The 18,600-nt window shown below is 42.0% G+C and overlaps 1 protein-coding gene across 2 annotated transcripts in view; it reads left to right on the top strand.

The window, feature by feature from the left end:
- LOC126458039 (uncharacterized) overlaps positions 1–18,600 on the top strand; it is a 425,031-nt gene that overhangs the window by 107,183 nt on the left and 299,248 nt on the right. For both annotated transcript variants that reach the window (XM_050094831.1, XM_050094830.1), the window contains exon 3: positions 17,430–17,599. In XM_050094831.1, the coding sequence (XP_049950788.1) occupies positions 17,430–17,599 (170 nt within the window). The remainder of the gene's footprint in view (positions 1–17,429; positions 17,600–18,600) is intronic.

The following is an 18,600-nucleotide window of genomic DNA, read 5'->3' as shown; positions in this document are numbered from 1 at the left end:
CATGGTGACGTTGCAGGCTGAAGACGAAGAGATAGCGAAAGTATATGAAGATAGTGAAAGGGTAATATAGTACATAAAGGAAGATGAAAATCTAATAGTCATGGGGGAATGGACTGTGGTTGTAGAGGAAGGAGTAGAAGAAAAGGTTACAGGGGAATATGGGTTTGGGAGAAGGAAAGAGAGAGGAGAAAGACTAATTGAATTCTGTAATAAATTTCAGCTAGTAATCGCAAATACTCTGTTCAAGAATTGCAAGAGGAGGAGGTATACTTGGAAAAGGCAAGGTGATGCGAGAAGATTTCAGTTAGATTACATCATATCCGACAGAGATTCTGAAATCAGATACCGGATTGTAAGGCATACCCATGAGCAGATATAGACTCAGATCACAATGTAGTAGGATGAAGAGCAGGCTGAAGTTTAAGAGATTAGTCAGGAAGAAAGTACAAAAATTTTCAGGATAATCCAGGAATACAAAAATACAAGTCACTGAGGAGCGAAATAAATAGGAAGTGCAGGGTAGCTAAGATGAAATGGCTGCTTGAAAAATGTGAAGAAATCGAAAAAGATATGATTATCGGAAGGATTGACTCAGTCAAAAAAGGCATTGATGAAATTAGAAGCAAGGGTGGTAATATTAAGAGTGCAATGGGAATTCCACTGTTAAATTCTTTATTGGTACAGATGAAAGGAGCGTGGATCCATAATGCAGGACAGAAGGTCTAGAATTAATTATGGTGGTGGGAATATTGTGGGACATGAGATGCTGAACCAACAATCAGTGCAGTCATGTAGCCATGTTCTGGGCATGGACAAGACAGTTGATACAGTGTTGCTCATAAGTCAGAGTTTGTGGAGTTTGGAAGATGCATTAGAGAATAGTAACAAAGGAAAACAGCATTGGGTTGTGAGCTGGAAGAAAAACCACTAGGCAAAATCAAACAAGGGAAAATCCAGGCTGGAGTAATGACAGAAAACTGCTATACATTTAAGCATTTGGCTCAAAGGCCTTCTTCTAAAGTAGAAAATACACTCATATTCACACAAGAACAACTTACACACATGAGACCACTGTCTCTGGCTGCTGAGGCTGGACCATGTACAGTAATTGCACCTGATGAAGGAAGGAATCTGTGTGTGGTGGAGGTAAGGAGGAGGCTGGGATGGGGAGGGGAAGGGATAGCAGGTTAGGGGTGTGGGAAGGTGTAGTGCTGCTTGTGGAAGTGTGGAGGGTCATTGTGATGATAGGGTAGGGTTTCTAGGTGCAGTTGGGAGGCTAGAGCGCGGGAGGGGATGGGGGGGAGGGGGGTGAAAATTCTGGGGAAAAATACTAGTGGATGTGTTAATGGAATAGAAGGCATTGTTATACTGGAGTGAGCAGGGATGGGGATAGAAAAGTGAAGGGCAGGCACTGGCAAAGATTGAGGCCAGGGGGGGTTATGGGAATGTCGGATATATTGCAGCCAGAGTTCCCATCTGCACCATTCAGAAAACCTGATGTTGTTAGCAAGGATCTAGGTGATGCATACTGTGAAGCAGTTGTTAAAGTAAAGCATGTTGTGTTGGGCAGCATGTTCAGAAACTGGGTGGTCATGGTCCCCCTGTCTCTTGGCAACAATTTGTTGATGGCTGTTCATGTGGACAGACAGCTTGTTAGTTGTCTTGCCCACATAGACTGCAGTACAGTGGTTGCAGCTTAGCCTGTAGATCACATTTCTGGTTTCACAGGTAGCCTTGCCTGTGATCAGGTAGGTGATGTTACACCTGCAGTAGGTGGTGGTGGGAGGATATATGGGACAGGTCTGTTACAGGGATATGAGCCATGAGGCAAGGGATTGTGAGCAGGAGCTGTGTAGCCATAAGGCAAGGGGTTGGGAGCAGGAGCTGTGTAGGGATGGAGAAGGATATTGCATAGGTATGGTGAGCGGTGCAGTACCACTGTGGGAGGGGTGGGAATGATAGTGGGTGGGATATTCCTCATTTCAGGGCATGACGAGAGGTAATCAAAACCCTGAAGAAGAATGTGTTCCAGTTGCTTGAGTTCTGGATAGTACTGTGTCATGAGGGGAGTGCTCCTTTATAGTTGTATGGTGTGTGTGTGATAGGAGATCTGTTTCTATACAAGACTGGAAGAGTAATTTCATCTGTGGAGGCCTAAGTATGTTTGGAAATGGACTGTTCATCACTGCAGATGTGATGGCCGTGGCTGGCTAGGCTGTATGGAAGGGTCTTCTTGGTAAGGAACCGGTGGCAGAGAGTGCAAAGCATTTGCTCAGGGTACATTTTCATGTATTTGCCATTCAACAGTTTGCATTCTTCCAGTTTGGCTTCTGTATAATACAACCAATATATGCTAAGTTCAAGCAATTAAGACTTTTAAACTTTTTTAAATGAACAAAGAAATGACAGCGTTATTCATTTAGTGTTACTCAAACAACCCATGCATATGCTATCAGTTATCAACAGTGTTCGTGGATATTAACACACTAAATTTCAAACACTATAATGACCTGCATGTGACCAAAAATCACTAAGTTACTCCTAATTGCTTTTTGACTGGGAATGCCTGTCTAATGCCATAGTTTATTTTTCTACTGTTTCCTGAATAAACATTAATAAGTAATTCTTTCCCAGTGTGGACATATTAGAACACTGCAACTCTTGAAATTAAGGATAACATGTAATGATTCAGCTCTATGAGATGCTTCAATAGGCTTTTATTTTTCCATTATCATATTTCAAGATACCTGGGATCCAATTTTCAGATGTTTACTTTGATCTAAGTGTCGTGAACATCATTTCTTTACTAATGGCATTGCAGGATTTTGCAAGGGAAGTTTTAAGGCAAATATTGTAAAACATCATAAGTAAAGAAACAATGATCACAATGTGGAAATAAATGTAAACATCTAAGAAAGGGGTGAATGTAAAATGAATGTATTCTCAAAATCATGTGTTTTGAGGCATAGTTGGTTGACATGGCATGAGGGGAAATGGGGTGTCATTCATATCAGTGCATTACCACTTAAACGATGTAGTATTGACTTTATGTGGTAGGAGTGTTGCTGTCGCATCATGTGATATGATAACCTGGCCTACGAGCTTCAGTAAGTATATGAATCAGGCCAGTGGGTCAATATATCTTGCCCATGCCTGATTTAGACAGACACTACATACTCTCCTACCAGACATTGGTTTTGCCCAGTCACCTGCCAGAGAGATCACCAAAATCACTTGGTCATTGAAAAGCAGTAAGTCCTTTATCTATGATGGTAATTTAGCCAAGGCATTAAAATCTTGTGCTGACTTGGTAGCACAGCCTTTGAGTTATCTTAGTATCACACAATGAATCCACTTGTTTTTCCTGAATGACTGAAATACACAATAGTGATGCCCATTTATAAAAGGGCAGGGAAGCAGCTAATTATAAACCCATTTCCTTCCTTCCCATGTTTTCTGAAAAGTTTTAGGAGGTAGATTACAACAGAATAACCAGAAAAATCAACAGTAATGTGGGATGTGCCACAGAGGTCACTCCAGTGTCCACTTCTTTTTCTCGTGTGTATGAATGATGTTATACAATTTTTAAATTCTCATTAAGTTACTTATGTTGATGACACCTCTGCCGTTTTATGGTGACAATGATAATGATATTTGTTGTGTCGGTATCTGGGCCGACACCGTGAAGTTGAGATGGCTGAAAAGGCAAGCTAGACTAACGCAGACGGGCGTGAAGTACTGGAACAGGATACGTAATTAATGTTAGGAAGAAAAGTACGGAGCAGGTTTAATACATAACTTTACTCATTCCTTTGTGGTACATCGATCTTGACGATACACAGGAGACTTTAAGTACAATCACTGTATGGCTAATGGCGCCTTGCTAGTTCGTAGCCATTAACTTAGCTGATGGCTATTCTGTCTCTCGGCTAATGAGAGAGAAAGGCTTCGTACATCTGGTCGGTAGCTAGGTTCTCATACAACTGGGGCGAGTGCTCTCTCGTATCACGAGACCTGCCTTGGTGGTGGCGCTAGGTCTGCGATTACACAGTGGCGACACGCGGGTCCGACATGTACTAAATGGACCGCGGCCGATTTAAGCTACCACCTAGCAAGTGTGGTGTCTGGCGGTGACACCACATTCCTCCCCCGCAAATCGGCGAACGGTCGTGTGATAAGGCTTCCGCCCGCCGTGGGGAGGACCACATGTTGACGTATGCGATGAGGTGGGGAGCCTAACAACAGGCGAGGCTGTGCCACCCGCACCCGGCCATTCGGTCCGAGGGGAGCTAGGAAACGCCGGAAAAACTAGTCCAGGGTGCACGTCAACATGCGGTGTATGCGCCCGTAAAGAGACAGGAGGGACCGAAGGATCAACCTCCATTGCGTCGGGGTAGCCGACGCGCGATGACGTCATGTGGTCCGGAGCGGGCGGGAGTTCCATGGCGGAGGACAGCTGGTCACGGGAAGCGATCGGCGGCGCGTGACCCTGGGAGGCGCTTGGCGGCTGCAACGAAGCGTCGAATGCGGGCGGCGCCGGCGGGAGAACAAGCGGCGGCGGCGGCGGCTGCTGCTGCTGCGGCGGCGGCGGCGCGTCGCCATGGGGCCAAATGGAAGGCATCGTCGGTAACACCTGGGGATGAGGCGAGCCAGTAGATGGGTCCCCAGGGCGCTGACCGGACGGCACCGTCGCTGAAAGCAGACGGGGAGCGGCAGAACCCGAGCGACGACAGAGGCGCAGCTGATTGAGATGCCGACGCACCTCACCAGAGGCCCCCAAAACCAAATACATCGCGCGGCCGAGGCAGCGAAGAATGCGCCCTGCGAGCCAACGCCGTGAACCTCGATAGTTGCGATAAAATACAACGTCGCCTGGAGCAAAAGCAGAAGTCTGCCGCTGCACAGGAAACTGATGCGGCGGATGCAGCAAAGACATCAAGGTGCGATGAGGACGACCGTGGAGCAACTCAGCCGGCGAGCGACCATCTCGGGGCTGAGAGCGATACGAAGATAAAAAGAGCAACAATGCGTCCTCCCGAGAATGCGACTCTTTCAATTTCAACATCTGTGACTTGAAAGTCCGGACCAATCGTTCAGCGGCACCGTTGGACTGAGGCGAAAACGGCGCGGATGTCAGATGTTGAATACCATTGGCCTGGCAGAATGACTGAAATTCTGCGGACATGAATTGTGGGCCATTGTCGGAAACAATAGTCTGCGGAAGACCTTCAATGCAAAAGATAGCAGACAACGCTTGGATGGTGGCGGAGGACGTCGTGGAAGACATCCGGACAACAAAAGGAAAATTACTGAAGGCGTCGACCAGAACCAACCATCGAGCATTCCAGAATGGACCAGCAAAATCAATGTGCAAGCGTTGCCAAGGGGAAGTGGCTTTTGGCCATGCAAAGACTTTCCGCGGCGGTGCGGATTGTTGTTCGGCACACGCCGGGCACGAAGAACACATATTCGTAATCGCAGCATCGATTCCGAACCAAGTACAGTGCTGACGAGCAAGTTGTTTCGTTCGCACTATACCCCAATGTCCTTGGTGAAGAAGCCGTAAAACAGAGGACTGTAACGAACGTGGGACCACGACTCTGGACTGATCATTATCAGAACGCAACAACAAAACCCCACGTCGAACAAAAAGTCTCTCCTTGTGAGCAAAAAATCGGCGAACCAACGGATCCTCGATCCGAGACTTTGACAAAGGCCATTGCGTAGCAACAAAACGTAAAACAGTAGCAAGGACAGGGTCAGCAGCTGTGGCTGTAGCGACACGACGAAAATCAATCGGAAACGATTCGACCACTTCATCGGTTTCCGAATCAATGAACATGCAAGCAAGTTCGGTAGAATCGAATGCTTTATCCTCAGCAACAGGCAAACGGGACAACGCATCGGCGTTTCCGTGCTTAGCAGTGGACCGATACAAGATATCGTAGCGGTACTGCGAGAGGAAAATAGACCAGCGAATGAATTTCTGCGCTGTACGTGGAGGTGCAGGCTTGGTCGGATGAAAAAGCGATGTCAAAGGTTTGTGGTCTGTGATGATGGTAAAGTGACGACCATACAAGAAATCATGGAACTTAGTAACACCAAACACGAGAGCCAAAGCTTCTTTCTCTATCTGTGAATAATTTCTTTGCGCAGACGAGAGCAATTTGGAGGCAAAGGCAATAGGGCGATCATGGGAGCCAACTTTGTGCGCAAGCACAGCACCGATCCCGAAATCCGATGCATCTACCATCAACAAAAGGGGTTTCTGGGGATCGAATGGCGTAAGGCAAGTATTAGAAAGCAACGCCGATTTCAACTGGCGAAAGGCGCGTTCACATTCCGTCGTCCAGACGAACGGAACACCTTTACGGCGTAAGCGATGAAGCGGAGCTGAAATGGAAGAGGCATTGCGCACATATTTATTGTAATAATTAATTTTACCCAACACACTCTGTAGCTGTTTCACATTTTGAGGGGAAGGCAATTCTTGTATGGCACGGAGGTGCTCTGGACTCGGATGTATGCCTTGGGCATTAATGACATGTCCCAGGTATGGTAAGTCACGAGCAAAAAACACACATTTGTCCTTCCTCAAGCGAAGACCATTTTGCCGCAAGACCTGATTTACAATAGACATGTTAAACAACTGAAATAAATCTAGACCAAACAAGTTCACTGCAGAAGAAGAACGAAGAACGTAAAATGAAACAAGTTTTGTTTGTCCCTTGTATGTTGCAAGAAGGCTGCACTGTCCTAACACAGGAATTTTCTGTCTGGAATATGTAGTTAGCTTAACATTTGCGGAACGCAACGGAGGTTTGCCCAGTTGTTTGTACGTGTCGTGATTGAGCAATGAAACTGCAGCTCCGGTATCGAGCTGGAATGGTATCACTTTGCCTGCAAAGTCTAAGGCCACAAAAAGTTTATTGTTCTGCTGACGACAAGAGCGACTGTTTTGTGCAATTGGAACAGACACTGGTACAGAATCACTTGCTAATTGACGTGATTTCCGGCGACGTCGACGCACAGTTTGTGTGGGACGAACACAGTTACTGTTAGAGAAAGTGTCACTGGACGAAGCGGAATTAACGACATGAATGTCCATAGGCGAAGGTCCACGAGCCTGAGTGTCCTTGGTTCGATTCCGGCGCGAAGCAAAGGGCCTGGAATGATTGTGATTGTCTGATCTGAGCTTTTTCTGGCAAACACTTTGAACATGTCCTTTCTTATTGCAGAAAAAGCAAATAGCTTGGCGTGACGGGCAATGTTCACGCGAATGTCTAGTAGCACACCGCGGGCACGATTTCACTACATTTGTGGGCTGGCGCGGCACACGTGGCTTAGCGTGCGGTGGCAGCTGTGCGGACGTGCGCGAGGCCCGGTTACCGGGCCGCGCAGCGCGTCCAGCGGGCCGGTTAATGTTACACACGGCTGGCGAAGTTTCAAAAGATTCCTGAGCACAGTCAAGTGTGTCCTGTCTATCCAATATGTCTATCACTTGTTGAAGGGAGGGATTAACTAGTTTCAAAATTTGCTCCCGTATGCGAACATCAGAAACGTTCTGTGCAATTGCATCACGCACCATTGTATCTGAATAAGAAAGACCACAGTCACATTCAAAGGCACAGTCCCTAGTAAGTCCTTGCAATGTTGCTACCCACTCCCTATTAGTTTGACCGGCCGTACGTTTTGTACGAAAGAACGTATACCGTTTTGCAACCACATTAACAGTTTCTTTGAAATAGGCATCTAATGCAGACAAAATTTCCTCGTAGGACAGAGTTGCTACGTCGCGTCGGGGAAACAATTTCACTATCACACGGTATGTGGACACACCGACACAAGAAAGCAAAAACGGCTGCCGCTCTTTACCTTGAATTCTGTAGGCTGCTAGATGAAAGTTGAACTGGCGAGACCACTCGTGCCAGGTCTCATCGGCTGCCACGTATGGTCGAAAGGGAGGTGCAACAGCGTTTAGTGGCAGCGGTAGCGAAGAAGCGGCGGCGGCCGCATCGGTGTGCAGCGCACGTTGACCCTGGACGAGCTGTCCAAGGGCATCCAATAACGCCTGCGTCTGCTGATTCTGCAAGCGATAAAATTCGGACAGTACATCTGGAGAATGTGGCGAAGCCATGACACAATTAAATGTAAGCAGTCAGAAAGAACTCTTTTCCCTCGTCGCCAATGTTGTGTCGGTATCTGGGCCGACACCGTGAAGTTGAGATGGCTGAAAAGGCAAGCTAGACTAACGCAGACGGGCGTGAAGTACTGGAACAGGATACGTAATTAATGTTAGGAAGAAAAGTACGGAGCAGGTTTAATACTTAACTTTACTCATTCCTTTGTGGTACATCGATCTTGACGATACACAGGAGACTTTAAGTACAATCACTGTATGGCTAATGGCGCCTTGCTAGTTCGTAGCCATTAACTTAGCTGATGGCTATTCTGTCTCTCGGCTAATGAGAGAGAAAGGCTTCATACATCTGGTCGGTAGCTAGGTTCTCGTACAACTGGGGCGAGTGCTCTCTCGTATCACGAGACCTGCCTTGGTGGTGGCGCTAGGTCTGCGATTACACAGTGGCGACACGCGGGTCCGACATGTACTAAATGGACCGCGGCCGATTTAAGCTACCACCTAGCAAGTGTGGTGTCTGGCGGTGACACCACAATATTACACATTTTTCAACACATGGAGCATCAGAAGCGACTAAATACAGGGTGGCCATTATTGAACTACATGAAAAATAAACGAAAATACAAACTACAGTGAGCACACTTTATTCAACATATAAATGTCACTACAGATATTCAGATTTGTCCATGGGCTGAACCGAAGTCAGTCATGGGCCCATCCATTGTCTAAATAAATCTAATATGTCAGCCTTTGACAGACAATTTTTTGTCCCTGTCAATGTTATAATCCACTAAGTTGTAAGTGATTTGAATTTTATATCATTTGTCTTGTTGCTGCTGTGATTAAGGAGCTGAATATCATTTGCCATACCAAGTTTATGCATTTCATGCCTAATAATGCTCCAAATAGTCCTTGCCTTGTTCTTGGAATTTGGAATTTTTTTGTACATGTTACATGTTTTATGTAATTTTGCATGTAATGCTTTAGAAAAATTTTATGTGAGCCATCCTCATTCTTGGCATTCACCATAATTTTCCTTGATCTTCTGTAATGGAAAACTGGATACTTAATGTTACAAGAATATTTTTATGAATCAATTAAATTTATTCCTGTACTTTGTGTCCTTCATAAAATTCTTACTATTTTACATTCTGTGAAATCTGAGTTGCCTAACTGGACCAGCATTTATAATTCTATGAAATTATACTTTGCCCTTCTTAGTTGAACATAATCGATGGGGATGCTTCATTGCTGCCATTTGACCATCATGGCCAGTTAAGGCATTTATTATGGGGCTCCCATTTATTTCAAGAAAATCAGTCAAGTTTAGAAATACATTATCAATTGCTGTTCCACTGTGTCCTACTCTTATTGGAATTGATACTTATGAATCAAGGCAAAGTTGGATGTGAGTAACACCAGGAGTGCTTGATCAGAACTACCAAAGATTAAATCAAAATTGAAATTTCCACATACAATCACTTCCCAGTTATTTTTGCAAAGTATTATTAGCACTGCTCTAATTACTATAGAAGTTTAAAACCTTTTCTGTTGGGGGTTGTAGACTGTCAGAACTGCTGACGTGTATGTTTACAAGTCTGTTACTGAATTATAGCACTGAAAGAGCTGTTCAGTGCAGTACTCATTAAACTCCATGGATATATACTTTATTTTCCTTTTGTGTGTATTACCATATTATACCTGCTGTAATGTGATACTAACTTGTATTCCATGAATAGTGATTTTCATCCAAGAGTCAATTATTGTGCTTAGTAACTCTGCAGCCAAGTCCTGATGGTGGCCAGTGTGCCAGTATCTGCCATATAGCACCATAGCACCATTTGGATGCAGCATAGGGGGGTATGGTATCAGCACATTAATCTCGTAGCAGCTGTCAGGTTTCCAGACCTCAGAGCTGTTATTTGTCTCATAAGTAGCTCTTCAAATGGCCTCACAAGGCTTAGTGTGTTCTATTCCATTCCTCCCACCTATGGGAAAGCCCTGGAAGTGATTCCCGCTCCTCTGCATGACAGTCAGACTCTGTGTAAAAGGTACCTTAAACTTCCGGAACAACTAAAAAATTCACGTTTTATTTATTTGTTTTGACATCACCCAATTTATCATCTGTGTGTCAATGAGAAGGGAACTCTTTGATCATCTGTGTATTTCTTTTCCAGCAGTTTAAAGACCACTATGCAATAATTGTTTAAAAATAAAGAGTAGCAGGAAGTTCCAGGTGCCCTACTTAAAATTAAACTACACTGGTGTGCAGAGCTTAAGGATGAAAATAACTTTTGCATGATGTGTCACTGCCAAGTAATATTACTTGATAAAACTTGGAACGTGTATGGAAAGAACTGCCACAGTATAGTACAAAAGGTAACTGAAAGGAACAATTTATGAGATGAACAGAAATGACACATCTATTCAAAGAGAGTAATTACACTCAAGTCACCAAAATTTATGATAGTCCCATGGTCATTAGGCAGTGCATGCTCTGCAACATGCTCTGATGCTGGTCATAAGGTTGCTAAGGACTTCTTGTGGCAGGGCATTCCATACCTGCACCATTGTGGTTGACAACTGTTGGATAGTCATGGTGCTTGTGTACATGCTGCAAAACATCTCCACAATGTATCCCACACATGCTCGATGGGATTTAAGTTGGGAGAATGGGCAAGCCAGTTCATTTGCCGAATACCCTCTCATTCCAAGAGTTCCTCCATCTGTGCAGATCGGTGTGGTCGCACATTGTCACTCATAAAAATAAAGTCAGGACCAAATGCACCCCAACTGATGCACATGAGGAAGGAGTACTATGTCACAATAAAGTTGACTGGAGAGTGTAGTATGTTCAGAGTTCTGGAGGTCAGTATACCCATGCAACACAGAGGATCAGGTAGTGGGTGGAGCAGGGAATAATCTTGATACAGGTGAGGGGTATGATGTAGATGGTGACCTGGTAAAGTTATCTAATCAAACTGGTGGCACTAATGTCCACTTCATGCAACTATTTCAGCATCATGATTGGCCTGACAGATGGCAGATGGCATGGCTCACAATGTAGTGGTGCCAGTTGAGTCTCTCAATAGATCATTTTCCACTAGGCATGGCTTGCATCTTGATAGGTATGGGAAGGTGTGGTTGGTAAAGCTTATAGGTGACAGTGTAGTTGGTGGTGGTGGGATCTCTCATGAGAAAATTCCTGTAGTAGTTGCTGTTAGAGCTGCATCTTTTTTAGGTAGAAGTCAACTGACACCATCCCTGTTTAAAGGAAATATCTCTAACAAAGGAAAGACCTTCAAAGAAGTCAGATATCCAAGTCATGAAGAATTTAACATATTTCATCAGAATATAACAGGTACATAGGTAAAGTTAGTGAACTGCTTATAGATGTTGACTCTGACAGTATTGTTGTATCAGAGCACCACTTAAATAATGTGACAGTTTAGAGGCTTCCTTTACCATGATACAGATTACCTGGCTGTTTTTCAAAGAGTTCTTTGCAGAGTAGGGGAGCAACCATGTATGTAAAAACAATATTCAATGTGAGTCCATAGATGTATCAAAGCACTGCACTGAACAGGTATTTGAATTTTGTGTAGGGGCAATTGAATTTAGTAAACTGAACTTTAATTATAGGTATTTATAGGTCCCCTCACTCTGACTTCAGAGCATTTTTCCTTAAGTTAGAGAGGGTTCTTGGTTCACTTTAAGGGAATTACCAAAAATAGTTGAAGTGGTGACTTCAGTATTTATTTTTATGTGATTGTGCAAGAAAAAGTATGTTGGAAGGTCTCCTAAATTCATATGAACTGATGCAGACGTATTTTTCCCAATCAGGGTGCAGGATATAAAGTCAGTACATAGTATAAATGTTTCTGTTAATGACAAGTGTGATATATGTACAGCATATAACAATCACTTTCTGAACATAGCTGGTCAATTAAATAAAAGCTTAGTTTTTACAGGGAATCATATAACTCTCTTGGAAAATGGCTTTCTGAGACTGAGATCTGAAATACTCCTCCATGATGCTGACTATGGGGGAGATTGAGTCAGTAATTAAATCACTGAAGACTAAGGGCTCTCATGGATATGATGGAGTATCTAGCAGAATACTAAAGTACTGTGCTGCACTGTGCTGTACTTAGCCACATGCGTAATTTTTCCTTTAGGAATGGTTAGTTTCCCAAACAATTAAGTACTCAGCAATTAAGCCCCTTTAAAAAAGGGAGAAAGGGATAATGTAGACAATTTTAGACTTATTTCTTTGCCATCAGTATATGTGAAACTTACTGAAAAAGTTGTATATGTAAGGCTAATTGATAATTTCACTTCACATAATTGCTGTCAAATGTACAGTTTGGTTTTAAAAGTGGTGTAACAACTGAAAATGCTATGTTCTCTTCTCTCTGTGAGATAGTGGTTGGATTACACAAAAGGTTTCGAATGCTAGGCATCTTTTTTGATCTAACTAAGGCATTTGATTGTGTTGATCACATAATATTGCTCTAGAAATTTGACTATTATGGAAGACGGGGAGTAGCTCACAATTGGTTAACCTTTTACATTTAGAACAGATCACAAAAGGTCATTCTCCACAGTACTGAGAATTGCTGTGATGTGAGGTCTGAGTGGGGCACAGTTAAATGGGGGGTGCCCCAGGTATCAGTGCTGGGTCCACTCCTATTCCTTATTTACACTACTGGCCATTAAAATTGCTACACCACAAAGATGACGTGCTACAGATGCGAAATTTAACCAACAGGAAGAAGATGCTGTGATATGCAAATGATTAGCTTTTCAGAGCATTCACACAATGTGCTGACATGAGGAAAGTTTCCAACTGATTTCTCATACACAAACAGCAGTTGACCGGCATTGCCTGGTGAAACGTTGTTGTGATGCCTTGTGTAAGGAGGAGAAATGTGTACCATTACGTTTCTGACTTTGATTAAGGTCGGATTGTAGCCTATCCCGATTGTGGTTTATCGTATTGCGACATTGCTTCTCGCGTTGGTCGAGATCCAATGACTGTTAGCAGAATATGGAATCAGTGGGTTCAGGAGGGTAATACGGAACACCGTGCTGAATTCCAACGGCCTCGTTTCACTAGCCGTCGAGATGACTGGCATCTTATCCGCATGGCTGTAATGGATCGTGCAGCCATGTCTCGATCCCTGAGTCAACAGATGGGGACGTTTGCAGGACAACAACCATCTGCACGAACAGTTCGACGATGTTTTCAGCAGCATGGACTATCAGCTCAGAAACCATGGCTGCGGTTACCCTTGATGCTGATCACAGACAGGAGCGCCGACGATGGTGTACTCAATGACGAACCTGGGTGCACAAATGGCAAAATCTCATTTTTTTGGACGCATCCAGGTTCTGTTTACAGCATCATGATGGTCGCATCCATGTTTGGCGATACCGGGGTGAACGCACATTGGAAGCGTGTATTCGTCATCGCCATACTGGCGTATCACCCGGCATGGTGGTGTGGGGTGCCATTGGTTACGCGTCTCGGTCACCTCTTGTTCACATTGATGCCACTTTGAACAGTGGACTTTACATTTCAGATGTGTTATGACCCGTGGCTCTACCCTTCATTCGATCCCTGCAGAACCCTACATTTCAGCAGGATAATGCATGACTGCATGTTGCAGGTCCTGTACGGGCCTTTCTGCATACAGAAAATGTTTGACTGCTACCCTAGCCAGCACTTTCTCCAGATCTCTCATCAATTGAAAACGTCTGGTCAATGATGGTCGAGCAACTGGCTCGTCACAATATGCCAGTCACTATTCTTGATGAACTGTGGTATCGTGTTGAAGCTGCATGGGCAGCTGTACCTGTACTCGCCATCCAAGCTCTGTTTGACTCAATGCCCAGGCATATCAAGGCCGTTATTACGGGCAGAGGTGGTTGTTCTGGGTACTGATTCCTCAGGATCTATGCACCCAAACTGCGTGAAAATGTAATCAAATGTCAGTTCTAGTATAATATATTTGTCCAATGAATACCCGTTTATCATCTGCATTTCTTCTTGGTGTTGCAATTTTAATGGCCAGTATTGTATATAAATGATATGGCTTCTAGTATGATTCTCAAATATTTCTGTTTGCTTATGACACTAACTTGGTAGTAAAGGACGTTGTGCAACACTGGCACTGTTTCAAATAGTGCAGTTCAAGACATAAGTTCATGGTTTGTAGAAAAAAAAAAAAAAAAAAAAAAAAAAAAAAAAAAAAAAAAAAAAAAAAAAAAAAAACTAATACTGAATCACAGTAAGACTCAGTTTTTAAAGTTTCTAACACACAATTCAGCAAAACATGACACTGTAATTACACAGACTGGGCATATGATTAGTGAGGCTGAACAGTCCAAATTTATCAATGTTCAGATAGATAGCAAACTGTCATGGAATGCCCATGTTCAAGATATTGTTCAAAGATGTAATGTTGCCATTTTTACTACTAGAACAGTATCTGAAGTAAGTGATAGCTTGAAAATGTTTTCATTTGCTTATGATGTATGATATCACATTTTGGGATAACTCTTCCCAATCTCAAATGGTGTTTTTGATTCAGGAGTGGACAGTTCAGGCAATAAGCAGTTTAAGTTCATGAACCTTTTTTTTGGTCCCTGTTCGTTAGTCTGGATATTTTGACGTTATATATTCTTGAACGTTCTATATTCCTTAATGTTGTTTCTTGTTAACAATATCAGCTTATTCCCTAGAATTAGTGGCTTTCACACATTTGATACTAAACAGAAATCCAATCTGCATTTGGAATGCACCTCGTTCACTCTTGTGCTGAAAGGTGTGCTTATTCTGCTGCATCCATTTTCAGTAATGTACCACAAGAATCCGAAAATCTTAGCAGTAATCCACACACCTTCAAATTGAAACTGAGGAGTTATCTCATGTGTCATTCCTTCTAGTATGTCAAGGAGCTCTTTGAAAAATTAAGCTAATTCCTGTGTTACATTGTTGATTTCATTTGTATGAACTTATGCCTTATCATCTTTTTAGGATTCACAAACATTTTATATTATCTATTATTATTTTTCTGTTGTAATTACACTTGCTGATACATTCCATGACCATAGAGATTTGATTGTCAGTTTGGTCGTATGGAACTAGACATCTAAAATAAAAATAAAAATAAAATAAAATAAAAACAAATGTGGGATGCCTTTGGGAGATGTCTGCAGCTAATCCACAAGCACCAATGATCATCCAGCAGTTACTGACTGCACTCATGGAGGAATGGAACAGCCTCCCTCAAGAACACCTGTATAGCCTTGTGGACAGCATGGGAGCACATTTCTTCAAGCTATGTTACTTGGCAGAGACACTTCATGCAAAAGTTACTTCCATTCTTAGGTTTTACACACCAAGGTATATATGTGGATTATACTTGATGGTGAGCTTCACATATCTGCCTAACTTCCATAAATTTATTGAATAAACACTTGATAAAAATGTGTAGATTTTGCAAGACCTTGTGTATGGCCTGCTCTATTGCATGCTAATATCTGGCTTTTTTCTTTTCTTTTTTTTTAATTTGAAAAACTTGTAGTATCATTTGACAGAAAATATTTGTTTAGGATAGATTATCTTCCAGTCAAAAATTGCACTGTATAGAAGATGAATCCTATTGAATCACTGAATAATTCTACTCGATGTTTAGCCATCTAGGTTTATGTTGATCATGGTCCAGGTTGTAAGGTTGCAATGGAGTACAAATTGTATAAATATTTGTGATCCTGCCCTCATCTGTTAGTGAAATGATTAGAAGATGTGGCTGCACTCCACTTATGAATATTGAGAGATTGTAGCCCATACTTCTCATTTCCCAATATCAGAAATATAAGGGTTGGAGGAAGGAGGATCTGTTCATGTTGTGGCAGTTTTTCTCAGGTTGTGCCTGTCCCCAGCTGTATGTCTCACATTTTATTGTGATAAAAATGTCATCCCACGCCCCTATCACAGTTTATTTGGCTACTGTTGGTTCTAATTTCATTTGCTACTTTTGTTACTCAATAACAGCAGCAATTGGATAGATAAAAACTCCACTCAGCAAGTAGTGGCAGGAGAACACATATGAAAGGTATTGAAATTTACAAGCTTTTGGAGCAAGGGGCTCCTTCTTCTGGTACAAGGATTGAAGGGGAAGGAAGAGGGGTGAATAAAAAGGACTGGTGAGGTTTAGAAAATGGGGAGAATTGAGAAAAGTCACTCAGAACCCCGGGTCAGGAGAGACTTACCAGATGGATGAAAAGGAAAGAAGTCCAGAACCCTGACTGAGGGAAGACTTACCAGACAGGATGAGAAGGAAAGAAAAAGTCATTCCTTCTCATCCCATCTGGTAAGTCTCTCTTGACCTGGGGTTCTGCGTGAATTTTCCAAACTCTCTCCATTTCTGAAACATCACCACTCCTTTTTCTTCAACCCTCTTACTTCCCCTTCAACCCTTCTGTTAGAAGAAGAAGCCACTGGCTTCGAAAACTTGCAAATGTCAATACCTTTGGTATGTGTGTTTCCTGGTGCCAAAAAATTGTTTGATCATTGTATGCTATGGAAGTTTCATGCTAATTTTACAATTAACTTAAAGAAAATAAGAGTGCTACATTCCACAGTACCAGAGTGAAGTTCCAAGCTACACATATTAACAAATATTACATTGCATAGCTCTTTGAATACTGTAGTAATGTAGTAGATTTGTAAATAAAATAACTTGTAATCATGATGATCTAGAAAGTAACAACAATGGGTGTATTAAGTTGTAACAGTATTGAAGAGAGTGATAATACAAACTCAAAATCTGTAAGAACCTTTATGTTGGTTTCTTGCCTGACAGTGTTGATACAGAACATCTAGCTTTATTAGTAGCTGCCCAGAGTTTGATCCACATAATAACATTGCTCATAAGATTAGTTAACATTGTGTTACCTCACCTCCATTAGTTTCACCTCCATTAGTCTCCTGTGACATAGATACAAGAGTGACATGTAGTTTGGTTGATTATTACGGTGTATGTATATATACCACAGAAATCGGAATATTAGGTTTTGAGCAGAGAAAGCTGGGGTTAAATACTGACCTGTATATATTTTTTCAAGTTTTCAAAATTTCTTTCATTATGGATACAACCTGCCTTGCCCCATACTGATCAAAACCAAATGAATTATTAGCTAACAATGATCTGTCTGTTGATGAACTGTTCCATAAAAAATAAACAATACATTCTGTTTAAAATTACTTTTCTTTTTTTAGTTGATTCAAAAGTACCTGTTGACACATCTCTTAATACTTATATTCGAGATCATGCAAATTTGAGAGGAACAAAAGTTATGTGTCGTGAAGGAGGATGTGGTGCATGTGTAGTAAATGCAGCATATGTTCACCCATTCACAAAAAAGAAGACTTCTTTAGCTGTCAATTCAGTGAGTATACCTTAATCACATCATTATTGTTATGAAAATATATTCTGTCAGTATTTGTAAGATGGTAAATGTTATTTTTATTATCAGATAAATGTTTCATGTAGAACTTAATGAGAACATTTCAACAAATAATTGTAATTTCTTTTCTCACATATGCACTGGATTACGATTAATATATGCTTCTGCAGGAGCTAGATAGTCATTAGATGGAATGACATTCACTCTTGTGGCCTTCTGCCATCTGGAACTGTGATAATGTGCGTTTTGAATGATCATTTATGAATATTTCCTTTGTTAATGATGTATACTGCAAACAGAATACAAAAGATTTACAAAGCTTGATACCTCAGAGACATAACATGATAACCTGGCACCAAAACACTTTCAGTTTTACTGGTTTACAGATGCCATTGCACTCTCATAACAAAGATATGAAAATGCACATTACACAGATGTGACAATACAGTTCACATTTTTCTTTTCAATGTTAACACTTCCTCCAAAGAAAAATATAAAAGTGAGTACTGAGTTTCACATGGATTTAATCTTCTGCACTTCAGTTCTTTTACATAGCACCTCAAGTTGTCGCCATTTCGCTGTATCTTCATACCCAAAAAATTGTTGAGAAATCCTCTTATTGTGTGAAACTCTTGCGTTAACATGTTCGTGAACAAATCAATATCTGTTCTGTTGGTACTCATGGTAAAACCGTCATCAAGATAGATTGTGATATACAAACAGTTATTGTTGCTCTCATGGTAGAAGATACACATACAGGCAATACTGTTTTAAAGCCCAGATTTCATCACAAAGTCTGTGAAACATCTGTTCCAACAATGCAGTCTCTATTTGAGACTATACAGACTTTCCTTCAGCAAACATACACTTCCAGTATCATCTTCAAAATCTTCAGGTTGTTCCATGTACATATCTACCTTAGTACACCATTTAGAAAAACTGTTTTGATGTCAAAATGGGTAACAGTCATTCTCTCTGCAGCA

This window comes from Schistocerca serialis, chromosome 2 (assembly GCF_023864345.2).
Source record: "Schistocerca serialis cubense isolate TAMUIC-IGC-003099 chromosome 2, iqSchSeri2.2, whole genome shotgun sequence".
Lineage (NCBI taxonomy): Eukaryota > Metazoa > Arthropoda > Insecta > Orthoptera > Acrididae > Schistocerca > Schistocerca serialis.
Note: the sequence above shows the minus strand (reverse complement) of the source record. Positions and strands in the feature narration are given on the sequence as shown.